The sequence below is a fragment of the Pelodiscus sinensis genome, unplaced genomic scaffold, assembly GCF_049634645.1.
Source record: "Pelodiscus sinensis isolate JC-2024 unplaced genomic scaffold, ASM4963464v1 ctg40, whole genome shotgun sequence".
Taxonomy (NCBI): Eukaryota; Metazoa; Chordata; order Testudines; family Trionychidae; genus Pelodiscus; species Pelodiscus sinensis.
The window spans coordinates 414746-441042 of record NW_027465932.1 but is presented as its reverse complement, the minus strand read 5'-3'; the positions used below and the strand labels follow the sequence as shown (position 1 = coordinate 441042).

At 45.4% G+C, this 26297-nt stretch overlaps 2 protein-coding genes across 4 annotated transcripts in view; both read right to left on the bottom strand.

Moving 5' to 3' along the window:
- LOC142825160 (GTPase IMAP family member 5-like) overlaps positions 1-26297 on the bottom strand; it is a 257445-nt gene that overhangs the window by 168276 nt on the left and 62872 nt on the right. The window lies entirely within an intron of this gene.
- LOC142825157 (uncharacterized) lies at positions 603-25901 on the bottom strand. 2 transcript variants are annotated; one of them, XM_075916880.1, is made up of 4 exons: positions 25754-25901; positions 18729-18855; positions 6611-8665; positions 603-2863 (listed from the first exon to the last, which is right to left on the bottom strand). In XM_075916880.1, exons 2-4 carry the CDS (start codon positions 18826-18828, stop codon positions 1893-1895), a joined length of 3126 nt encoding a protein of 1041 aa, XP_075772995.1. In that variant the 5' UTR covers positions 18829-18855; positions 25754-25901; the 3' UTR covers positions 603-1892. The 2 variants fall into 2 exon arrangements, with proteins under 2 accessions (XP_075772995.1, XP_075772996.1); XM_075916881.1 differs by lacking the exon at positions 25754-25901 and having other exon boundaries at positions 18729-20705.

The following is a 26297-nucleotide window of genomic DNA, read 5'->3' as shown; positions in this document are numbered from 1 at the left end:
TAACGGCTCCATAGTGAACGTAGCCTTTTACTTTGTTTAAAATGAATGGAGTGATGTTTGGCTCTGGTTGCTACAGTTTGTACTTAAGAGTAAAACTGCCTCTGGAGCTTTTCTTAAATGTGAAGACTGTACAGACACACAACGTCCAAGGATAATGGCTGCAGACACAGTGACAAGTGCAAAGCCGTAGCTGTGCTACAAGTGTTACTAAAACAGGAACTAAAGTGTCAGTTACCCAGGCATACAGAAATCTGACAATTCATCCACTAATTAGAACAGGAGTCAGACTCCCCTCTCCAGTGGTATTTTAGGGTCTGAGGGCCCTTCACTAGCAGAGAGATAGTTCCTGCTGAGGCTTTTCCCATCAATATTTCCTCTTTTACCCAAGCAGGGAGCTCTTTACAGATTGCAATGCTAACATCACCTATCACCCTATGCATAGGTATGAAAGGGTCAGTCCTTGGTCCCTTAGCTGTACTTTCAGAACTCCGATATTAAGGTGACCCATTTTTCACAGCTTGTTTGTAGTTCCTCTTACTCTCATTAGCACCTACACATGATATGTACGCTGTGGTCAAGATAGGTGTTACAATCATCTTTCTCCCAGTCTTGGACAACCCACTGCTGCCCATTGCAATAGTCTGTTGGTGCATCTTTACAGTAATTGTGGGATCTGTGGGGCATCAGATTAGTTGTTGGTCAACTGCTCTTTTTGAGCATTCTTAAGTGTTTGGGTTAAAATTTCAGTGTATTATAACTCTTAACCAGAGGGTCTTGGGTTTCAGTCATGCTTTATTTATATACCTAATACACATTCATCACTCTTAACTACTGATCAATCATGTACTTCAGTAATCTACTCCTCACATCTACTGAGCATACATTGATTGTATATGAATTAGCATGTACATTGAACATCCCATTAAGTGGCATAATGATAAATGGAATAGAAAATGAACTCATTGGCTACATACATGACATTTTGGTTAATGCACTTAAAATTCACTAAAAAACTATGTAAAATAATCACATTCTATAACCCCAAGTGCTGCCATGGGATTAAATACTAACTATTTATTTTCATAGCATCATTCATAACTAATGGAAATTATTACATGACATTTGACAGCAAATCAGAAGCTAAACAGAAATACATAGGAGGATTATACAGGGAGGATATATCAACAGGTAGATGTTGTAGGACTGTAAATGCTTTTAAAGCATTTAGTGACAAAGAGCTCAGATCAGCTGATCTGAATTTGGAAAAATATTTGCAAATCTTCAAGTTTTCAGCAACATTAAAATTGGTCAGAAAATTAACATCATGCATCATTCATTATCTTCTTGTTTACAAAAATTTAATCCAGATGCAGAAACAATACCATGCGATTTGACTGGCCAGTCATAATTACAAAAAATGGACACTAACTAGCCAAAATGAACTGCTTGTGAGCAACCAATGAGCTAAGAACTGTTAATCTAAATTGATCAGTGAATACTTACTGTTATTTTTATGAACAGATTCTGATTTCTATAAATGATTCACAAACAGAAGGCTCACATTTCTAACCATATTGACAACATTACTAGTCACAGTTAATATAGTTCACAACTCATAGTTCAGAAGAGATCTCTGAACTTGTGGCTGGAATCTTTAATGGAACCAGCAAACAATGTTAAAAAAGAATAAAAGCTAATAGCTTCATTCACTCAGGCTTTGCAGGCATGTGCTGTAGGATATGAATATAGAAGCCTGACTAAGAAATGGAACAAATATAAACTGCATTGTAGAAAAACTTAAGAGGTTAAAGTGTTACAAAGCACTAACACTCCATTTATGGCTAGTTAAATCTGGCTACGTGTCAAAAGAGGGAGCAATTATTGTACGTTGATCATTTGTTAAACCATTGTTTGATATTTGAAAATGTATGTGAGAATGCCAATAAAATAGCTTCTATTATAGAAGGATCATCAGCCTTTTCCCTATATTCACATATCTCTTTCTGGTAGCGGTTATGTATTTCCTCTAAATCGCATTCCAGGTCTTGTTCTCTGGCCTTCTCCTGTAGCATATTTTGTCTCAAAATATTCTCATCACGTGAGCCTTCTTTCTGTAGCTCCTCATTTATACGTTCACATTTCTCATCGTGCTCCTTTTCTTTTCTTTCCATCTCTTCCTTACAGCTTTTTCTGAGCATTTCGATTTTTTCCTGAAGTTTCATGTGAGCATATTTATACATGGCATTAGTATAATGGGAGCCCCCGTTCTGCTGCACCATCTTATCGATCATTGCAATCAGCTCTGACACCTGGGCTTCCCGCTCCTGGCCATTCGCTCGGTTGTTGAAAGCACAGCAGCGATTCCCGCACCTTTGTATCAACTTCTGAAGATCTTTGTCCTTGAACTCTTTTATAAAATCACATAAATCTTTACCGTCTAAGTCATCTTTTCTGGTGAACAAGAAGATCATGTACTTTGCAGCTTCTTTCCCGAAAATCTCTTGTATTCGTTCAACTGTTTTTTTCTCTTCTTCAGTGAAACGACCCAGCTGCATCACCAGGACGATAGCATGGGGGCCTGGGGAGGAGACGACAACACAGCGCCCGATTTCTCGCATAGTTTCCATTAAAGGCACTTTTGTGTCAAACAGACCAGGAGTATCAATGACGGCCAGGTCCCTGCCCTTCCAGTGCCTTTTCTTTATACTGCATTTTACTGTTACTGAATCTGGTGTGATGCAAGACTCAAACACTTTCTCGCCAATGAGGGTGTTTCCTGTTGCACTTTTCCCAGTTCCGGTTTTGCCCACAAGAACAATCCGTAGTTGGGGTTTCTCAGTGTACTCTCTGGCAGCGCGTGGGCCTGCAGGAAGTAAGTTTGACAGCATCATTGGAAAGGTAACACGGTAGCAATGGGGTATTCAGGGAGGTCCCTTTCCATAATGATAAGTGTTGTGAGGCCTGAGTTACTGGGCCTGGATACATCTGCATGTCTGAGTGGAGCAGCACAGGGAGCGGGTCGCCCTGACACCCAGTCACCTTGGGGGTCTCCGTTGGGATCTGAATGAGCACCCGGCACACTGCAGGGTTTGGTGCGGGGTCCGGTGCTGGGCTCAGGTGTGTCTGGCAGGGATGCTGATCTGAACCTGTGGTTCTATGTTGGAATCGCTCTCCATGGGGGATGCTGCCCCAGGCCTCATAGCTCCCTGCCAAGGCTCTGCCAAATGCAGAGAGGAGAAGCAGATCTCAGAGGCCAGCCCAGCCAGGCAGAGCAGCCGACAGAGCCAGGGGCAGGCTGGAGAATGGGCCCCCTGTTTGGCCAACGGTGCCTGAGGAGTTCAATCTGGACCTGGCTCACAGACGGGGGGGGCCCACCCAGATCCCTCTGAATTCAGCTGGAGATTTGGGAGCTCAGCGCCTCCAAAAGCCAGTGGGGTAAAATATTTTAAACAAATTAAATAAATAATCTAGATTTAGGTCAGGCAGTTAAGTGAACTCAGTTACCTTCAATAAGCTCTTAGCATTGGCTTCTGCACCTCTCAGTCGAGAATTGAGAAGCCTGGACCTGAACTGTCCATGCATATCAGAGGCAAGACTTGTCCTTCATCTTTTAGTCCCATCTTATCAAGAGCAGGTGTGAGTATATTAACCACAGCTTACAGAAATAATTCCATACGTATCTTAGACTAATCATCCTGTGTGTGTAACCCTGACCCATTTTATTACTCAAATTCCTATTTGATTTCTATTCCATATATTTTAATAAAGTTTTAAAATAATTTTTTCAGTATAAGCATCCTGTCATATCCCCGCAAAGGGCCTTGGTTTAATCTGTGCAGCCTGATCCGGGAAAAGATGTGGAGAAATTGGAAAGGGTACAGAGAAGAGCGACAAGAATGATTAAAGGTTTAGAGAACACGACCGATGAAGCCAGGCTTCATGAACTGGGCTTGTTTAGTTTGGAAAAAAGAAGATTAAGGGGGGACATGATAGCGGTTTTCAAATATCTAAAAGGGTGTCACAAGGAGGAAGGAGAAAATTTGTTCCTCTTGGTTTCTGAGGACAGGACAAGGAGTAATAGGCTTAAAGTGCAGCAGGGGAGGTTTAGATTGGACATTAGGAAAAAATTCCTAACTGTCAGGGTGGTCAAATATTGGAATAAATTGCCAAGGGAGGTGGTGGAATCTCCCTCTCTGGAGTTATTTAAGAACAGGTTAGATAGACATCTGTCAGGGATGGTGTAGACGGAGCTTGGTCCTGCCTTGAGGGCGGGGGGCTGGACTCGATGACCTCTCGAGGTCCCTTCCAGTCCTATTATTCTATGATTCTAATGTATGATTCTTTAGCAACCTCACTCTCATGCTTTTCTTTCTTTTAGTAATAAACCTTTAGTAAAACCTTTAGATCTTAGACTCTAAAGGATTGGCCCAGCGTGATCTTGTGGGTAAAATCCAGAGTGTAAATTGACCTCGTATCCGTGGCTGGTTTCTTGGAACCAGACAGAACTTGTTCGGGGTAGGTGGGATTGGGTGCAACCCCCCCACCTGTGTATGAGGCTTGGGGCCATCTGGGGCACAGATATTACTAGGGTGTTGGAGGGGTTTTGCTCCTGAGGCTTCTGTCTATCCAGGCAGGAAGCTGAAGTGGTCTGTGGGACTGGTTTGTGGCCTGTTTGGGAAGGTCTCCAGTCTGGAGAAAACCATGTTGACTTTCCCACAACAAACTATGTTCCTCCATGTGTCTACAATATTATTCTTTACTATCGTTTCAACTAATTTCCCCAGTACTGACAGTAGATTTGTCTGTAATTGCCAGGATCACCTCTAGAACCCTTTTAAAATATTGGCATCATGTTAGCGATCTTGCAGTCATTAGGTACGGAAACCCATTTAAAGGACAGTTTACAAACCACAGATAATAGTTCCACAGTTTCACATTTGAGTTCTTTCAGAACTCTTGGGTGAATGCCACTGGCTTCACTGAGTTGGTACTCTGAAGTACAAACTAAAATTTCATGCAATGCCTTGTTAATACTGCTATACTATATACTGAAATGTAAGTATAATATTTATATTCTAATGGATTAATTATATAATGATATGGTAAAACGAGACAGCAATTTTAATGTGTGCTGCCACATATTTTTATGTCTGATTTTGTAAGCAAGTTGTCTTTACATGAGATGTATCTTTGAAGTAGGAAAGACCTGAAGGATGTGCAGTAATCTGAAAAGGTTAATAGCCCCTGGTCTAAATTATCTGTTATCACTTGAGAAAGAGACTTTGCAGGCATTGTGGATAGTTCTCTGAAAACATCCACTTGGTGTGCAGCCCTATGCCTCAGTATTCCTACCCTCTGTTTGTCAGAGGTTGGAAATGAATGAGAGGAGAGGGATCATTGGGCTATGTCTACACTGTGGAGCTCTTTTGGGATACAGACGTATCCTGAAATAGCTATTCTGGATCTTAGAAGCACACCCCTTATTTCAAAATAGCTTTTGAAATAACGGGCGCACTATTCCAGTGACCATGTAATCCCCATTCCACGAGGGTTAAGGAATGCTTCAAAATTTGATCTATTTTCAAATTAGATTGAAATAAGCTATGCAATTTGCATAATACTAATTGGCTACGTCTACACTGGCATGATTTTCCGGAAATGCTCTTAACGGAAAAGTTTTCCGTTAAAAGCATTTTCGGAAAAGTGCATCTAGATTGGCAGGATGCTTTTCCGGAAAAGTACTTTTTGCAGAAAAGTGTCCGTGGCCAATCTAGACGCGCTTTTCCGCAAAAAAGCCCAGATTGCCATTTTCGTGATCGGGGCTTTTTTGGGGAAAACAATACTGTGCTGTCTACACTGGCCCTTTTGCGAAAAAGTCTTTCGGAAAAAGACTTTTGCCCGAACGGGAGCAGCATAGTATTTCCGGAAAATCACTGACGATCTTACATGAGATCGTCAGTGCTTTTCTGGAAATTCAAGCGGCCAGTGTAGACAGCTGGCAAGTTTTTCCGGAAAAGCGGCTGATTTTCTGGAAAAACTTGCCAGTCTAGACACTGCCTTCACGTAGCTTATTCAAAAATATATGTGCAGCTTAGACATAGCCTTCTTGATCCCCTGTTCTGTCCATTTCTTCTGGCCACTATCAGAAAATAGGATACTGGGCTAGATGGACCTTCGGTCTGACATAGTATGGCAGCTCTAAACATTGATCCACTCTGTGATCTGGGGTTGGGACATTGCACACTGATGTTAGTGTTTCTCAATCTTTTTAGAAGAGGAACTATCTTGTTGCCTTCCTAAACTGTGTCAGGAGTATCTCAGGCACAAACAAGGGGACTGGCACAGACTGGCACTGGTCCATGGACTGGTCATTGAGAGACATTTCCCTCAGCCATCTGGGCCTTGCACAGTAGCCAGCTTGGGTGTTTTAGTGGCTGCTGGGACTTGTTTGTAACATTCTTCTTTGTGTCAATAGAAGTGGATCCTACATTATACACCCAGGGTATTTTAGATTCATTTTCTTGAAAAAGATTCTCTTACCTGATCCAAGAGCTCCAGAGACCAGACAGCTTTAACTGAAGGAAAAATCAGCAGATTTAGTTACATTTACCTTTCTTCATTGTTGAGATCCTGGCCTCCTCACTGGGGTCACTCACACCATCCGCACACACAGCCGACACCCGGAACCTGTAGGGGGTGCCAGGCCTCAGTCCATCAATGATACAAGATGTAGTTTTCTCTTCTGTCCTTCGTTCCAGCCATTTGTCTGTCTGCACATATCTTTCATCTGCAGCCACCTCTCTGTATTGCACCTTGTACTTGCTTATACTGACTCCATCTCCAATGGAACTTGGACTCTCCCAGGTCAGGGCGATGGCAGATAGAGCTACAGTCTCTGCTGCAGGTTTCCCAGGGGGGCTGGTCAGAGGAAGCGTCTTCACTGTGTCGCTCACGTCGCTGCTCTCGCTGAGCCCTGGTTTGCTCACGGCCGCGTATCGGAACTGGTACTGGGTGTTTGGACGGAGCCCTGTGACTGTGAGTGTCTCTTGTGTGTTACTGACATTCACAGCCACCCAGTTCTCCTGCCCAACAAGTCTGTACTCTGCCCGGTAGCCACATATCTCAGCCCTGCCATAGGCTGCCGGTTTCAGCGTGAGCTGCACACGATCATGTCTGACTCCACCAATCAGGAGAGGAAGAGGCATTGATGGAGGCTGGAAGTCAGTGCTAATGAGCTCTCCATCCCCATACAGGTAAATGGAAGCGCCTGGATTGGCCTCGTCTGGAACAGAGGCCAAAATGAACCGGGTCTTCCCATTAGATTTGTTGACCTGGGCAAAGTCAGAGAAGGACTTTACGGCTCGTCGTGCTTTTCTTCTTATCTCATCATCCTCAAACCACTTTGCAGAGTTTGGCATCTCACCAGCAGGACCAGCTGGGGCTGGATCGTGAATTTTCTTCACAAAATGTCTCCGCAGCCACAGGTTCAGTTCTGAGAAGTAGGGTTCCTCATCGTGCAATGAAGTGAGCATGAGAGACACCACAAAGTCGTGCTTGGAGCTGAGAACTATGCGCTGTAGCTCACTCCTGGAGGATACGACTTCCACCCCCTCCAGCTCGGCAAGGTAGGAACTGACAAAATCCAGCTCTTCCTGTTTCTTATCCAGAAATTCATTGAGTCTCCGGGCACCGAATGGCGACTGCTCCTTGCTGGTTAAAATCTCCATCAGGGCCCCTTCCTCTGCGTCACCCCCACGGATCAAGGGCAAGGTTCTCGCGAGCTCTTTCTGGAAGCTCTGTCTGTGCTGTTTGCACAGGTCTCTGAACTGCTGGATTTTCCTCCCGATCTCGGGGAAGGCTGTAGCCGCTCTGTCCTTCACCATGTCATTGCACCAGATTTCACACTCAGTCAGGTGCTCCAGGGCACTTTGTGCATCATCAACCAGCACCGAGCTGATCTCACGCACCAGCTGAGCAGCTCTGGGATCCAGCTTGCTCAGGGGGTACAGCCAGACGCGCACTGGTACAGACTTTTCCCCAGAGATGCCAAGCAACTTAGGGAGGGTTGAACAAACTTCCATGGCATCTCGGTAAGTAACTGGATTGTTCTCCAGAGCAAAATCACCATAAAATTTGCAATGGAAATTTTCTTTTATTTCTAAGTTCTTGTTCTTTATTTCCACTGCAGACTCCTCTGCTACTCCCAGAGTCTTTGGGATCTTTTCTACTATCTGCTTCATTTCCCACTCTACCTCTCTCACGCTCTCTGATGAAGAAACTTCCTGCTCAAACACAAAGAAAGCCTGCGCCCCGTACAGCACGGCCGTGACCACATGGGTGGCCGTTCCTTGGTCAAACACATCAGGGTAAGAGATATTGTAGCTCCCTAAATGGCTCATAGTCAGCTCCTCATAGCTGGTTGTTATTGAGTAGCACAGAGCAACTTGAGCATGGTTCTTAGATTTCTTGGTATCGTTGAAAAATGCAGCAGATCCATCTACTTCCACAAGCCCCCCCAGAACACTGGCCTTCAGCGACCCAGACAGATTGAGGGCAGAGGCCTTATCTTCTATGGCATCCGATGCAATGATCTGGAATTCTGTTCTGGGATTTCGCTTTGTTGACACATCATTCTTAAGGGCCTCAATGCCCCATAAAGTGACACCTGGAAAATTCCACCCAAACACATAGTCAGTGACCACTGGAGGGAATGAGAAATATTTTCAAATTATTGTAATAACATTATTTGAAATCAAAGACATGTCATGAGCAGAAAATTCCATCATTTATGGCTCAAATCACGGTAGTGTGTATCCCGACCCTCGGTTAGACTCTCTGTCTCCTTCTCCTAGACTCAGAGACTTTAAAGCCAGAAGGTATCAGGGTAATCAGTTAGTCTGACCTCCTGCACATCACAGGCGACAGAACTTCATCCACCCACTCCTGAAATAGACTCCTAGCCTCTGGTGGAGTTACTGAGGTCCTGACTTAGTGATGCAAACACTTACAAATAAAGAGAACCTGCCATTTAGTCCAAACCTACAGACCCCTACGATTTCTGTCACTCTGACTGGGAGAAAATCCCTTCCTGACCCAAGTAAAGTGACCAGCTGGACTCTGAGCATGTGGGCAAGACCCAGCAGCCAGACATCTGGGAAAGAATTCACTGTGGAAACTGAGAAACTTCTCAGCTAGTGTCCCATATCCAATCACTGTAGGTATGTGACGGTGTGTTGGGGACTCCCCAACCCTGCACCCCCATCTGCAGTAAGATGTGACTCTGCCAGCCAGTAGAACAGAGAATGTTTATTGCTTCTCAGAGATACAGCATAGCCCGGGTTCAATGTGGACATTGAAATAAGAAGCAGGCAGCCATAGACCCCTTGGGGTAGGGTACACAGGCCCATGATCCCCCAGTACTCGATTTAGTCCCTTCTCTCCATGTTTGCCCAGACAAGACTGCCCAGCTCCCAGGCCCTGCCCCCCAGCCAGGTGCTGTCTCCGCCTCCCTCCCTTTGTGTCTCCCTCTGGGAGGAGCCTTGTTCTCTGCTCAGGCTGGGACTAGGTATCTGGGCCAACCCACATGTGGGTGAGTCAGTGGGAATCACACAGCACTGCCAGGCGGGGACACCGGGTTACAAAGCAGACACCCCCCCCCCACGACGTCACAAGGTACTTGCACAAGTCGGGCAGGTTGAAGACATTCTCGTCATATCAGCCCCTTCATAAATGTATCAAGCTAAGTCTTGAAACAGGTTAGGTCTTTACCCTCATCTCTCTGCCTTGCTCTTTGTATGATAATCTGCTAGTTTTCCTGTTACCTCATCTCCCCCACCCCACCTCCATTTATCTCACCTTTCTGTTGCATACCGCCAAAATCCAGATGTTAAGCTCTTTGACACAGAAGCTCTGTCACTGTGCGTAGTAACAATGGCTTGTAATGGAGCCCTGATCCTTTGTGGTGGCCGGTAGGTGCTACTTCCACATAAATAGTAATAGGAAATCATTCCTCTCTCTCCCTCTCTCTCTCTTTCTTTCTCTCTCTCCCCATACACTCTATCTATCTATCTATCCATCCTGAAACTGTATCTCTGTGGCTCTCTGTGAGTCCATTTGTTCACGATCTCCTCCTAAATAATAAGAGGTAAGGCCACCAAATTTGATAGGCAGCTTCCTCTTACTATAGTGTTCAGCAATAACAGGGTTTGGTTGTATCAGGACACCTAGAGACTGCAGGAATTGGACTGTTTTCCATACCTTGCAAAGGGATGGACTGCTGGCAGGAGGGACATGATATAAGAATGGCCATTGAGAGCAATGAGTACGCAGGGAAGAGCTATCCTGCAGAGCACCCACTGGGAGTAACTGTGACTGCCAGCAGACCAGATAAGTGGGGACTCCAAGCCTGGGAGACAGTCCTTTCCTCCACCCCCTATCCTGGAAAATGAAAGAGGGAGACACTTAAAAACAGCCAGACTGGGTCAGACCAAACTTTCATCTAGCCCAGTGTCCTGTCTGCCAACAGTGGCCAATGCCAGATGCCCCAGAGGGAGTGAACAAAACAGAGAAACTTCCACAATCCCTCTCCTGTCATTCATTACTGTCCTCTGACAAATAGAGGCTAGGGACATTACTACCATCCTGCTCATAAGTATTGATCAGCCTAACCTCCATGAATTTATCTATTTCTTTTTTGAACCCTGTTAAAGTTCTGGTCTTTACAATATCCTCTGGCAAGGAGTTCCACAGGCTGAATGTGCTCTACATGAGGAAAAATTTCCTTTTGTTTATTTTAAACCTGCTACCTCTTAAATTCATTTGGTGATCCCTAGATCTTATATTATGGGAACAAACAAATAACTTTTCTTTATTCACTTTCACCACACCACTCATCATGATTTTATAGACGTCTATCATACTCCCCTCAGTCTCCTCTTTTCTAAGCTGAAAAGTCCAAGTCTTTTTAACCTCTCTTCATATGGCACACTTTCCATATCCCTAGTTATTGTTATTTCTCTTTTCTGAACCCTTTCCACTTCCAATAGATCTTTTTTGGACATGAGGAAACCACATCTATATGCAATATTCAAACTATGGCGTGTACCATGGTTTTAAAAAGAGGTAAATAAGATATTCTGTCTTATTCTCTATTCCTTTTTTAATGTTTCCTAACATTCTGTTCACTTTTTTGACTGCTGCTACGCACTGAGTGGATGTTTCCAAAGAACTCACCACAATGACTCCAAGATCTCTCTTGAGTAGTTGCAGCTAAATTAGTCCCCATCATATTGTACATATAGTTGGGATTATTTTTTCCATTTTTAATTACTTTACATTTATCAACATTACATTTCATTTGCCATTTTCTTGCCCAATCACTTAGTTTGGTGAGATCTTTTTTAAGCTCTTCACAGTCTGCTTTGGTCTGAACTATCTTGAGCAGTTTGGGATCATCTGAAAATTTTGTCACCTCCCTGTTTACCCCTTTCTCCAGATCATTTATAAATTGGTTGCATAGGATGGGTCCCAAGACACACCCTCATGGGACCCCACTAGTTACCTCTCTCCACTCAGAAAACTGACCATTTATTCCAACCCTTTGTTTCCTGTCTTTTAACCAGTTCTCAGTCCATGAAAGCATCTTCTTTCTTATCTCATGACAATTTACTTTACTCAAGAGCCTTTGGTGAGGGACCTCATCAAAGGCTTTCTGGAATCTAAGTACACTATATATATTAGATCCCATTTGTCCATTTGTCAGCAAGTCACCAGGTCCTGATGAAATGCATCCCAGGATACTCAAGGAGCTGATAGAGGAGGTATCTGAGCCTTTAGCTATGATCTTTGAAAAATCATGGCAGACAGGGGAGATTCCAGAAGACTGGAAAAGGGCAAATATTGTGCCCATCTATAAAAAGGGGAATAAGAACAACCCAGGAAATTATAGACCGGTCAGTTTAACGTCTGTCCCAGGGAAGATAATGGAGCAGGTAATTAAGGAAATCGTATGCAAACACTTGGAAAGTAATAAAGTGATAGGGAATAGCCAGCATGGGTTTGTGAAGAACAAGTCATGCCAAACTAATCTGATAGCTTTCTTTGAAAAGATAACGAGCCTTGTGGATAAGGGAGAAGCGGTGGATGTCATATACCTAGACTTTAGTAAGGCATTTGATACGGTCTCGCATGATATTCTTATTGATAAACTAGGCAAATATAACTTAGATAGGGCCACGATAAGGTGGGTGCATAATTGGCTGGATAACCGTAGTCAGAGAGTTGTTGTTAACGGTTCTAAATCCTGCTGGAAAGGGATAACAAGTGGAGTTCCTCAAGGGTCTGTTTTGGGACCCGTACTATTCAATATCTTCATCAATGATGTAGATATTGGGATAGAGAGTACTCTTATTAAGTTTGCAGATGATACCAAACTGGGTGGGGTTGCAACTTCTTTGGAGGATAGGGACATAATTCAAAATGACCTTAGCAAGTTAGAGAAATGGTCAGAGGTAAACAGGATGAGGTTTAATAAGGAGAAATGCAGAGTGCTCCACTTAGGAAGGAACAATCAGTTCCATACATACAAGATGGGAAGCGACTGTCTAGGAAGGAGCATGGCGGAAAGGGATCTAGGGGTCATAGTGGACCACAAGTTGAATATGAGTCAACAGTGTGATGCTGTTGCAAAAAAAGCAAATATGATTCTAGGTTGTATCAACAGGTGTGTTGTAAGCAAAACTCGTGAAGTCATTCTGCCGCTCTACTCTGCACTAGTTAGGCCTCAGCTGGAGTACTGTGTCCAGTTCTGGGCGCCACATTTCAAGAAAGATGTGGAGAAATTGGAAAGGGTACAGAGAAGAGCGACAAGAATGATTAAAGGTTTAGAGAACACGACCGATGAAGCCAGGCTTCATGAACTGGGCTTGTTTAGTTTGGAAAAAAGAAGATTAAGGGGGGACATGATAGCGGTTTTCAAATATCTAAAAGGGTGTCACAAGGAGGAAGGCGAAAATTTGTTCCTCTTGGTTTCTGAGGACAGGACAAGGAGTAATGGGCTTAAAGTGCAGCAGGGGAGGTTTAGATTGGACATTAGGAAAAAATTCCTAACTGTCAGGGTGGTCAAATATTGGAATAAATTGCCAAGGGAGGTGGTGGAATCTCCCTCTCTGGAGATATTTAAGAACAGGTTAGATAGACATCTGTCAGGGATGGTGTAGACGGAGCTTGATCCTGCCTTGAGGGCGGGGGGCTGGACTCGATGACCTCTCGAGGTCCCTTCCAGTCCTATTATTCTATGATTCTATGATTCTATGTTTGTTGACCCTCTCAAAGAACTCTTGCAGATTAGTAAGGCATGATTTTCCTTTACAGAAACCACGTTGACTTTCCCCCAGTAAATTATGTTTATCTATGTGTCTGGCAATTTTATTCTTTATTATTGTTTCGACTAATTTCCCCAGTACTGATGGTAGACTTACTGGTTTGTAATTACCAAGATCACCTCTAGAACCCTTTTAAAATATTGGCATCACCTTAGCTATCTTGCAGTCATTATGGAAGACCATTTAAAGGGTTGGTTATAAACCACAGTAAATAGTTCCACCATTTCACATTTTAAGCTCTTTTAGAACTCTTTGGTGAATGCCATCTGGTCCCAGTGAGTTACTTTTAAGTCTATTGGTTTGTTTCAAATCCTCCCTAATGTCACCTCTATGTGGTACAATTCCTCAGATTTGTCACCTAAAAAGAATGGCTCAGGTTTGGGAATCTCCCTAATATCCTCAGCTGTGAAGACCCAAGCAAATAATTCATTTAGCTTCTCTGCAATAACCATATAGTCTTTGAGTGCTCCTTTAGCATCTCAATCGCCCAGGGACTCCACAGATTTTTTAGCAGGCTTCCTACTTCAAATGTACTTAAAAAACATTTTGCTATTTCTTTTTGAGTTTTTGTCTAGCTATTCTTCAAACTCCTTTTGGCTTTTCTTACGAGATTTTTACACTTAATTTGAAAGATTATATGCTCCTTTCTATTGTCCTCACTAGGTTTGAACTTCCACGGTTTAAACAATACCTTTTTATCTCTCGCTGCTTCTTTTTTTTGGTTGCTAAGCCACAGTGTCACTTTTTTGGTTCTCTTTCTGAGTTTTTTAATGTGTGCTCTACATTTATGTTGGGCCTCTATTGTGGTATGTTTGAAAAGTCTCCGTGCAGTTTGCAGGGGTTTTACTTTTGTCACTGTGCCGTTTAATTTCTGTTTAACAAGCCTCCTTATTTGTGTGTAGTTTCCCCTTCTGAAATTAAATGCCACAATGCTGGGCTGATGAGGTGTTTTTCCCTCCATGGGAGTGTTAAATTTATTACATTAAGGTCACTATTTCCAAGCGGTCCAGTTACATTTAACTCTTGAACCAGACCCTGCATGCTTAGGACTAAATCAAGAATTGCCTCTTCCTTTGTGGGTTCCAGAACCAGATTATCCAAGAAGCAGTCATTTAAGGTATCAAGAAACTTTATCTCTGCATCCTGTCCTGAGGTGACGTGTAATCAGTTAATATGGAGCTAGTTGAAATCCCCCACTATTAACGAGTTTTTTATTTTGGTAGCCTCTCTAATCTCTCTGTCCTGGTCAGGTGGCAGGAGGAGAAGGAGACTAGTCAGCCACTTCTGCCCAAGAGCCAGGAGCTGATCATGACACTAGAGCCAGTCATCCCCTCCCAGGTCTCCCAGTCCTGCACTGACCTTGGGGAGGGAACTTTTTGTGAGTTCACAAACTTTGCCTAACTACAAAGGAGTTCAGGAAATGGGGTGTGAGGTGCAGTGCTCTGTGGAGGGTGCAGAACAGCTTGCTCACCTGACTGCAGATGGAGCAGGGGTCTTGTCTGAACAGTCCTATTAAGCTATCACATAGAAACTCTTTGATCCTTCTCATAAGGTTTTTGGGGACGCCTCGGGCCGGTATATGAACTAATTGTATCCGTTTGCCACCCCCTGACACAGGGCTGAGCTACCAAACTGTTGGACTATTTTCTGGGTTTGTTTTCCTGTTCCTCGCCCTGAAGCAAGGCTGGGGTATCAGACTATTGACTTGGAGTTTATCTTAAGGGTCCACAGTGGTGGGTGGAGTGGCTTCCCCCTGACCCGGAGGCAGAAGAACCCCTCCAGGTGACTGAATCGGCTACAGCCTCCTTTACTGGAGAAGTGGCATTATGATGGGGGTCAGTCCCAGGTCCTTCTTCTTCCGGGGCATCCTCCCATTCAGCTGCTCAGGTCTGCCTGCCTACAAGAGACCTGGGTCAGGATTTGGGTTTCCAAGATTTTAGCTACTCTCCTTTCCCTCTTGTTCATCCTGACCCTTTTGAGACTGGGGAACAGGTCTGGAGATATGTCAGAAAAAATTGGGGGGTGGTACTCTGCTGTGGATAATTCACTGACTTTGGGATCGCATCCTTTCTCTAACTTCCCTGCTGCAAGTAAGCTTCTGAACCCTGGGAAATTCCTCCTTATGATTATGGGGTGCAGGAGTTCAGGGATTACACCTGCTGTCACCCTAGTAATATTCCCTTGCATCTCTATGTGCACTGGGGTGGCGTAGTAATAACTAAGCTCCCATGGATGAATGCATCTCCAATACATTTGACCTGAGGCTGCTGACTTCAATTAACAAGCTTCCCTGAGATGTGCATGAATCTACCAGTGTTGTGCTCTGTGTCCCATTTAATCTCACTGATCATTCTGGTTTACTCTTGAGCAGAAATCTGGCTCTTCATCTTACTATACCTATAAAAAAGTTTCTCCTGTGGGATGACAGATTGACATCATCATGTCACTCCACATCCCACAGCCCCTCCCTCCCAGCCACCGGCCTCCTCCCTCTCTCCATGCAGCTAACCCCATTATGGGGTCGGCAACCTATGGCTCATGAGAGACCTAACTATGGCTCTTTGACTCCCCAGCAGCAGCACTCACCTTCCCTGCACCTTGATGGGAAGCTGCTGCTGGGTGTATGAGGGAAGGACCAGGGCAGGGATGCAAGACTGCAGGGTGAGTGGATATATGGCAGTGAGGCCCAATGGGGGTGGGGGTTAGGACTGGGGTAAACCCTGCCCACTGAACTGCCACACAGTGGCTGGTTGAATCTCTGTGAGAGCCCAGTAGTATCACAAGTAGAAGCATCAAGAAAGTAAACTCACATGATCCCAATTATTTGACTTTACCCTCCTCACATGACAGTGGTTGTCATTTGAGGCTCATAGTCCAGAAGAGATTCTGGTCATTTAGCAGGATACTAGGGAGGTGTGCCCCCGATCACTGCGCTCACCAATCCCAGCTCTCCGACCTGCCTGGGCCACTGGGGAGGGTTGGGCTGAGGCCATGCCAGCAAGCCAGGGTCACTCCCCCTTTCCACCAGCTGGGGCCCCTTCTCCCTCTCCCCTCCCCATTTCTGCCATCCACGGCCCCTTCCCCTTCCCCTGCTCTGCCAGCTCAGTAGTTTCTCTCCCTCCCCACTCCCTACAGCCACCCTAAGATCTTTGCTTTCAGCTAAGGACAGGTAACTATGACTTCAACAGGCATGTCCCAATAAATTCTTCTGGGTCTGCCCCCCACCAAATGTGGGCAAGGATGCTGACCCACTGGTCTTGGGGCCAGGCCTCAAGCATTCCAGTCCTTTCAAAGGTAAGGAGGTATATCTCCATCTTGTCTTCTGCAGTCATCTGTGGTAGGTAATTGGTGGTCCTCAATAGGGATGTAATAGTGTAGTCAATTAACCGATTAACCGAGAAGCAAAACTTATAGATTAATGCTACAGACAACACACATTTTCCCCCTCTACCACACAAGTAAATTCTTTAGCAGCCTGGCTCAGTCCAGGCTTTCAATGTGTCCAGGGACCTACCCCTGCTATTGCTCTGCATTTAAACTGTATTAGGAACTAGGCAGGCAGGCAGCCCAACTCAGTCCTGATTCTCACCAAATCCGAGAGCTCAAACCTCCACTGGACAGGAGGCTGCTGTCACCCTGAACTGCTGTCTCTATAGCAGAGGCAGCAGCACAGAGTGACAGGGAGCCGGTCCATGTGAGAAAATGTTTTTTAAACTGGCTCCCCTTGTGGACCAGCTCACACTTGGCACCCTATACTGCTGCCTCTAATACAGAGGCAGCAGCTCAAAGGGGCAGGGGACTGCTTGGGAGTGAGGTGTACTGGCTGCTGACCCCTCCCCCAGGACTATAGAATACTCAACTAACAGACAGGAATTCATGAGGTTACTCGACTTACAATTAACTGATATTTAACATCCCTCGTCCTCAATACTCCTGTTCCCCTGGGTCCATGAGTTAATGTCGTCAGGACTTTTAGCTGGTCCCTCATCTCTCACAGGATCCTTGGATGCCTGATTCATCAATAATTAGCTGGTCTCATGTTGCAACCTCAGGGATTCCTATTGAGTTGTCACCTGGACTAGGGTGGCTTCCTACTGGGCCACCATTGCCTGCACAAGTTCCCTCACCGTCTCATCACTTGTGTTGGGGACAGAAACTTCTTTTTCTTTTAAGCTGAGTCTATTGCACTGTCAAATATCCCACCCCGATCCCTGTCATGACAGGGCTCCTCCTCTGCCTCAATGGGAACCTATTGGATTATGAATGAGGACCGTCCAAACTTTCAGAAGGTGCTAGAGACTATACAAGCCAGCAGTCTCTAAATCACTGTTACAACATGGTATAAGAACAGTGTCATTGCTGTATGCGCCTGCTATGTTAACCATGATTAACTCTCTTCATTTCTTTTGTTAATAACCCTTTAGAATGTAGTTACTAAAGAATTGGGAACAGTGTGATCAGTACAGAAGATCCGAGTTATATGCTGACCTGTCTATGCAGCTGGTCTCTTTGGATCTGAAGAACATTTTGATGAAATTGGTTTTCAGCAACTACTCATCATAACATCTTGTGTCTGGGTGGTGAGATGAGGACTGGGCATACCTAAGGACCCGGCATTTCTGACTTCTTATTTATCAACATGGCAAGTCAGAAGTTGACTTTTGGGGTATGTCTAGACTACATTCCTCTTCCAACAGAGGCATGTAAATTAGACTACCTGACATAGTCAGTGATGCGGGGATTTAAATAAACCCCACTTCATTCAAATGAAAATGGCCACCATGCTATGCCGGCTCAGCAGATTGTCAGCACAGAGTGGCAGTCAAGATGCGAATCGGTTAACAGGGAAAGCCTTTGTTGACCGATCCTGTAAACCTTGTTTAACAAGGCATAAGGGATTGGTTGACAAAGACTTTTCTTGTTGACCTATCCCCATCTTGACTGCTGCGTTGTGCCGACAATCAGCTGAGCCAGCACAGTGCAGTGGCCAATTTTATTTTAATGAAGCGGGGTTTATTTCAATCCCTGTTTCATTGACTATGTTGGGTAGTCTAATTTACATGCCTCTCTCAGCAAAGGCATGTAGTCTAGACATACCCTTGGTTTTGGCTTGTTATAATATAATTACAGAGTAACCACCCATGTGGGGTGAGTCTGTGCTATATCTCTGAAGCTTGCTCTGAATCTGGTATTCTCACTTGTGACCCACAGAGGCACAGCGACACCATCCCAAAGGAGCAAAGGCTTAAACAGGTTCTCTTCTTGAACAGGCCCCCGAAGGGTGGCTAAAGCCAGAGGTCTATAAACAAGAAATAGAAGCAGTGCTATATGTATCACTAACCGTACCTGGTACGAGAGTGTCGCTGCGGCAGTCGTACAGCCTCCCCAGCTGCAGAGGGCGGCCCAGGGCTGGCATCTCGACTGTGACACCTCCACTGCTAGCCATGGTGGCAGCTGAGAGCTTGGTCCAGCCCTAAAACACAGCAGCAGCCCAGTTACACAGACACAATGTGATCTCCTGGCCATGTTCTCTCCGTGTGAATTTAACCCCTATGACCTCCAGATTGTTACAGACTGAAACCATCAAGAATAAAAGAAGATCTGTCCCCATGACAGGCAATCTTTCGAGTCTGACGAGCTGCCTATGGGACAGATGGTTTTAGTTGCAGTAGACGCCCATTCTAAATAGCTTGAAGCATTACATAGGACTTCAGCTAGGTCAGGTTGGGAGGTGAAAAATCAAACACTTGTTGGCAAGGTTCATGAACAGACTGTGACATGAAACTAAGTTCACATCTGATTAGTTCCATTGCTAACAAATATTTCTACCATGACATTCAAGTTCTTTTCAGCAGTACTCCTTCCTAGGTAGTCAACCCCTCACAGGTTATTTTGGAAGAAGGGTTTTCTTTCTAAATAACTGCATTTACACAGCATTTTTATTTTGAAATGGCACCATAATGAGATTATGCAAATTAAGCATGGGATATTTAAATCCTGGCTTTATTTACAATTTCAAATGTCTTCATTTGCAACCCTCTATTGAAAGAGGGTGCAAGATTAGCTCTTAGAGTGGCTCCATATAGCTCTAGGTTACGTTTCCTTGATTTATTGCTGGGAAGGTCAGGGGAGATCATATCAAAGGCCTGAATAAAGTCAAGATATATAATAACTACCCCTTCCTCTCCATCCAAAAAATGGGTTTTTAGCCTGTCAGAGAAAATTACTAGATTGCTCTGACATTACTCGTTGAAGCTGACTTGTCTGTTATTTCCTGGATTGTCACCAAATCATAGAAGATTAGGGTTGGGAGAGACCTCAAGAAGGATATTGTCCACTCCCCTGCTTAAAGCATGATCATCCCCAACTCAGTCATCCCAGCTAGGGACTGGTCAAACTGGGACTTAAACACCTCTAGTGATGGAGATTCCACCCCCCTCCCTAGAGAACCCATCCCAGTGCTTCACCACCCTCCTAGTAAAATAATTTGTCCTAATATCCAACCTAGACTTCTCCCACTGCAACTTGAAACCATTGCTCCTGGCTCTGCCATCTGTCACTACTGAGAACAGCCTCTTTCTATCCTCTTTGGAACCCCCCTGCAGGGAGTTGAAGACTCCTATCAAATCCCCCCTCATTCTTCTCTTCTGTAAAATAAAGAAGCCTGTGACAGAAATCCCCTCCCTCTGCTTTCAGAAATAGATTTATGAACACAAATACACAGAACTGAAAGTTGCTTTGGACAAATTGTCTCATGTAACCTATCTATCTTCATGGCTTATTCTGCTGGGTCTGTTTATCTCATTTTGGTGTGTGTATTATTCTCGTGTGTAAAGTTAGATACATGGTGTATAGAATGGGCTAGGGTTTTAAACGTGCAACTGAAAGCTATCAAGCTATTACCCTCAATGCCTAGACAATCAACTGTAAACTATCTCCTTTGTCCTCTAAGTCTTAGCAGTGGTTGGCCTAAGGAAGTCACATGTCCACCCCAACTGGTGAGGGCTGACCAGCTAATGGAAAGGTGAAATGTAGAAACAGAATTCCTGCCCAAAGTAGAATTTTAAAAAAAGCAAAAGGAAAGTGGGAGCATTTTGTCTTTGGCTGGCAGGACATACCAAAGGGAAGAAACCAAAGACTCCAGGATGAAGACTGTCCCTGGTTTTGGAGGCTTAGCTGGGAAAGGAACAGTGTGAAGGTGAGTTTATAGCAAGTTTGCACAGAGGTTTCAGTGTAGAGTTAGCTCTGCATTTCTGTTATCTTAAGTTTGTAAACTACTTTGCTCTGCTTGTTCTAACTTATTGGCACTTGAATCCTACTGCTTGTACTTAATAAAATCACTGTTAGGGTATGTCTACACTACAAAGTTAGTTCGAACTAACGGACGTTAGTTCGAACTAACTTTAATAGGTGCTACACTAGCGCTCCGCTAGTTCGAATTTGAATCGAACTAGCGGAGCGCTTAGTTCGAACTAGGTAAACCTCATTTTACGAGGACTAACGCCTAGTTCGAACTAGCTAGTTCGAACTAAGGGCTGTGTAGCCCTTTAGTTCGAACTAGTGGGAGGCTAGCCCTCCCCAGGTTTCCCTGGTGGCCACTCTGGCCAACACCAGGGAAACTCTATGCCCCCCTCCCGGCCCCGGACCCCTTAAAGGGGCACGGGCTGGCTACGGTGCCCGTGCCAGGTGCAAGCCTGCCAGCACCCAGCTAGCAGACCCTGCACCTGGCACGGCACAGAGCCACCCACCCGATGCCCCCCAGCCCACCCCCTCTTGCCGGGACCAGGCTGGCGGCTCCCGGGAGCTTGCCCTGGACCGCAAGAGGCGGGCACCCGCCTGGTCCAGTGCAGACATCGTGGACCTCGTCCACGATCTCCGCACTAGGCACAGGAAAGTGGCTGTCTAGGGCAGGAGAGCTGCCAGCCTGGCCACCCAGGACCAGGTGTGCATGAAAATCAAGGGGGTCCACTGAGACCCCCGACACTGAGCCCTGAGCTTACAATGGCCGTACTGGGTCAGACCAAAGGTCCATCTAGCCCAGTAGCCTGTCTGCCAACAGCGGCCAACCCTAGGGACCCTGGAGGGGATGGACTGAAGACAATGACCAAGCCATTTGTCTCGTGCCATCCCTCTCCAGCCTTCCACAAACTTTGGGCAGGGACACCACTCCTACCCTCTGGCTAATAGGACTCCATGGACCCAACCTCCATCACTTTATCTCACTTCCCTTTAAACTCTGTTCTAGTTGTAGCCTTCACAGCCTCCTGCAGCAAGGAGTTCCACAGGTTAACTATTTGCTTTGTCAAGAAGAACAACTTTCTCTTACTAGTTTCAAGCCTGCTACCCATTCCTTTCCTTTGGTGTCCTCTAGTCCTTCTTTATGGGAACTCAGGAAGAACTTTTCTGAATGCACCCTCTCCACCCAACCCCTGCTTTTAGAGACCTCTATCCTGTCCCCCCTCCATCTGCTCTTGTCTAAGCTGAACAGTCCCAGTCTCTGTAGCCTCTCTTCATCTGGGACCTGTTCCCAACCCCTCATCATGTTAGTTGCCCTCCCCTCTCCCAGCCTTTCTCTTCCCCTCTCCCACCTCCTTTTCCCAGTGTCCCCCAGTTTTGTTCAATAAAGACAGAGTCAATGTTGGAAGAAACGTTATCTTTATTTTGTACATCAATAAGAAGGGGGGCTAGGGAAGGGTAAGTGGAAGGAGGTGAGGGAGGAATGGGGTACGAGCCCCCGATGGGGAGGACTGGGCTGGCTCTGCGGGCTTCTGGGGGTGGAAGCTCTCCTGCAGCCCCCCAATTACCCTCTCTCCCCAGATGGCAGCCTGCGGCAAGTGCAGCCGGGCTGATGGCCGAGTGGTGTGATGTGCCCAGTGTGGGCACTCCAAGCCAGAACTTCTTTGGAAGCGGGGCACCCCTTAGAACTGTGTGTCCGGGGTGGGGGTCGGGACCCTTTAAGCGCAGCCCTCGGCTAGCCTGAGACAGCATCTCCATGCTCTAAGTCCTCCTTTTATGCCCTGCCGGCACTGCTTCCGGCCATCCTTAAGCCCTGTTCAGAGTCCACTCAATGTGGACTTACTAGTTCGAACTAGCAAAACGCTAGTTCGAACTAGTTTTTAGTTCTAGACGCGTTAGTTCGAACTAGCTTAGTTCGAATTAACTAATTCGAACTAAGTTAGTTCGAACTAGCGCTGTAGTGTAGACGTACCCTCACCTATTATCCAGCCCAGTGTAAATAATTGATAATGGGGGGAGGGGGGAGAGCATCAGTATGTACATACCCCCCTTTCATTGCTAAAGGGGGCTTACCCCAATAATTCCTTTGGAGGTCGATGCCATTTGGGGAGTGGTGTCCTAGGAAGCTGAATCCCATCTGCATTTTACTGGGACCTGAGGAGGTTCAGTGTCTGTGGTGCTTCTCGGTGGGAGCAGGGATCTCAGCTTGGGGCCTTGGCTGGGGGAGACCAGGGAGATGACCCAGGAGCACCGGGTGATGAGAAGCCCGAGAGAGTGGGAAGGTGAATGGCAGAGGCCATGTCAGCACTCTGAGAAGCCCTCCCCCCCCCCCATGGTCTTCTGTGACTGCAGCCTGTCACAAAGCCCAAGTCCCTCAGCTTCTCTTCACAATTTATGTGCCCAGCCTCCTAATCATTTTGTTGCCCTCCCCTGGACTCTCTCCAGTTTGTCCACATCCTTTCTGTAGTGAGGGACCCAAAGTGAGACCTAGTATTCCAGATGTGGCCTCACAAGTGCTAAATATATGGGAATCATCAGGATGCCTCTAATAATGCAGCCCCATATGCCAATAGCCTGCTTGGCAACAAGGTCACATTGTTAGCACTAACTTCTCATCTACTCAAGTATCAGGGGTTAGCCGTGTTAGTCTGGATCTGCAAAAGCAATGAGGAGTCCTGGGGCACCTTATAGACAGATTTTTTGGAGCATAAGCTTTCGTGGGCAAAGACCCACTTCATCAGATGCATATAGTAGAAATTCCAGAGGCAGGTATAAATATACAGGCATAAGAAAAGAGTACCAATCAAGAGTAAGGCTGGAGATAATGAGGTTAATTCAATCAGGGTATGTCTACACTACCCTGCTAGTTCAAACTAGAGGGGTAATGTAGGCATACCGCACTTGCAAATGAAGCCCGGGATTTGAATTTCCCGGGCTTCATTTGTATAAACCGGGCACCGCCATTTTTAAATCCCGGCTAGTTCGAACCCTGTGCCGCGCAGCTACACGCGGCACGGAGTATCTACTTCGGATTAGGCTTCCTAATCCGAACTAGCTACTCCGTGCCACATGTAGCCGCGCGGCACGGGGTTTGAACTGCCGGCATTTAAAAATGGCGCCGGCCGGCTTCTTGCAAATGAAGCCCGGGAAATTCAAATCCCGGGCTTCATTTGCAAGTGCGGTATGCCTACATTACCCCGCTAGTTCGAATTAGCGGGGTAGTGTAGATATACCCTCAGGGAGGATGAGGCCCACTTCTAGCAGCTGATGTGGAGGTGTGAACACCAAAAGAGGAGAAACTGCTTTTGTAGTTGGCTAGCCATTCCCAGTCTTAGTTTAATTCTAAAATGATGGTGTCAGATTTGCAGATGAACTGTAGCTCAGCAGTTTCTCTTTGAAGAACAGAGTCCTCATTGCTTTTTCATCTACTGTAAACCCCATGCCCTTTTCTTCAGAACTGTTGGTTAGCCTGTCGATCCATCCCATCATTTGATCATCAATGCAGATAAAATCTCAAAGGGGAAGTTCTGTTAGTCTGTGACTTTAAAAACAAGTAGTTCTGTAGCACCTTAGAGAATAACAACAACAAAAAACCACTTCCTCAGATGAACAGAGTGGAGAGAAGAGGGGGGTGCAGGGGAAGGGGACCTTTTCTTACCACTCTGCTCATTTGAGGAAGTGGGTTTTGCTCACAGAAGCTGATGAAACTCTCTATATTTTATTAGCCTCAATGGTGCTGCAGGAAAACTTGTTGTTACTAATGGAAATGTTGAGCAACACCAGCCCCTGGACCGACCCTGGCACACTCCACTTGATATGGGCTACAACCAGTCATTGAGCCATTGATCACTACCTGTTGAGCCTGACGATCTGTCCACCTTATAGTTCAACATCCAAGCCATGATCTTTAGGTTGCTGGCAAGAATCCTGTGGGCGATTGTATCAAAAGCTTTGTATATCCTGTCCACTGCTTTCTCCAGAGCCACAAAGCCAGTGATCTCCTCAACGTGGGTAATCAGGTTGGTGTAGCTCATTAGGTCAATTTGCTAACCTGCTATCTCACATAATATCTTTACTTTCTTGGGTTGATTCATACTGTTTTGTTTTTATATATTACTATTACTGAATCATGATTTCTGGGGTTGTGTCTATAAATTCCACTATGTTATTTATAATAGTTGACTGTAATGCAAGGAATCCACAGACCTGTATGCTGTATGATCACAGAACACTAGAACTGGAAGGGACCTCGAGAGGTCATCGAGTCCAGTCCTCTGCCCTCACGGCAGGACCAAGCATTGTCTAGACCATCCCTGACAGGTGTCTGTCTAACCAGTTCTTAAATATCTCCAGAGATGGGGATTCCACAACCCCCTGTAGGCAATTTACTCCAGTGTTCACTCACCTGACAGTTACGGAGTTTTTTCCTAATATCCAACCTAAACCTCCCCTGCTGCAGTTTAAGCCCATTGCTTCTTGTACTAACATTGGAAGTTAAGGAGAATATTTTTTCTCGTACTTTCTTGTAACAGTCTTTTAGGTATTGTGACAAGATCAGGCCAGAGGGCAGCTACAGAGTAAAAGACTTCATTTACCTTTTATGATGGATAACATCTACGAAAGCCCACAACCCAGAAAATCCCATAATCCGGTATAGCCCATTTCCCAAGGTTGCTGGGTTAAAGAGGTTCAAGTGTGTAATCAGGAGACAATCATAAAGATAAAAGAGATTCAGTGTAAAACCCAGGGGCATCAGGAAAACAATATGTACAAAAAAGGAAGCAAATGCAATGGATTGTATTAAAGAACCCTGCTCTCAAATAAATCTAGACCACCACACACACCAGCAGACTCTGGGATAACAGAGCCCATCCAGCACTAAACACAAGCTCTTGGGTTCAGTTAAATAACAAACTTGAAGAAACTGCAATGTAGCACCTGACACTTATTGCAGAAGAATTGAAAGCCCAGCAGCTCGCCTGAGTCCTTGGGGCTGCATTAAACAGCCCAGCCCCAGGGCTGACAGGCTCAGTGGAGACCAAGAGGTCCATAGAAAGGGAGCAAAGATAGAATTTGGAAGTTTGCAGAGGCCATTAGAGTTACATTCAGACACAGGTATTGGCGTCAGTCCCTACCTGGAGGGTCAATCCCCTGGCTTTAGTAACACGAATAGGAAGAGTTTGGGGAATGTCACTGCTTTCTCAGCAGCTTCCCACTGCTCAGATCAGAGAAGGCAAAGAGCAAAACTGAAAATGTAACTTTGTCCTTGCAGCACTTATCGGAACACTCTTGATTTGAACTGTCACATCCTGGCGCGCACTTCCTGATTCGAAACAGCTGTGAATCAAACTAGCATGCTGGGCGAGATCTTGCTAATGAAGTGCGGGATATTTAAATCCCCTGCTTCATCAGTTATTTTGGTACACTACTTTTGCATCCCTATCTAGAGATAGGGAGCAAGTGTAGACATACCTTCAGAGTGGATCCTCCAATCTCTTTGAGAAACACTCTACTAGGAAAATACAGTGCAAATGGGGCTACTTTAAGATGGGTGCATAACTGGTTGGACAACTGTTTTCTGAGAGTAGGTATTATTGGTTAACAGCCATGCTGGAAGGGGTCTGTTTTGGGATTCTGTTCAGTATTTTCATCAACAATGTAGATGATGGCATAGAGAGA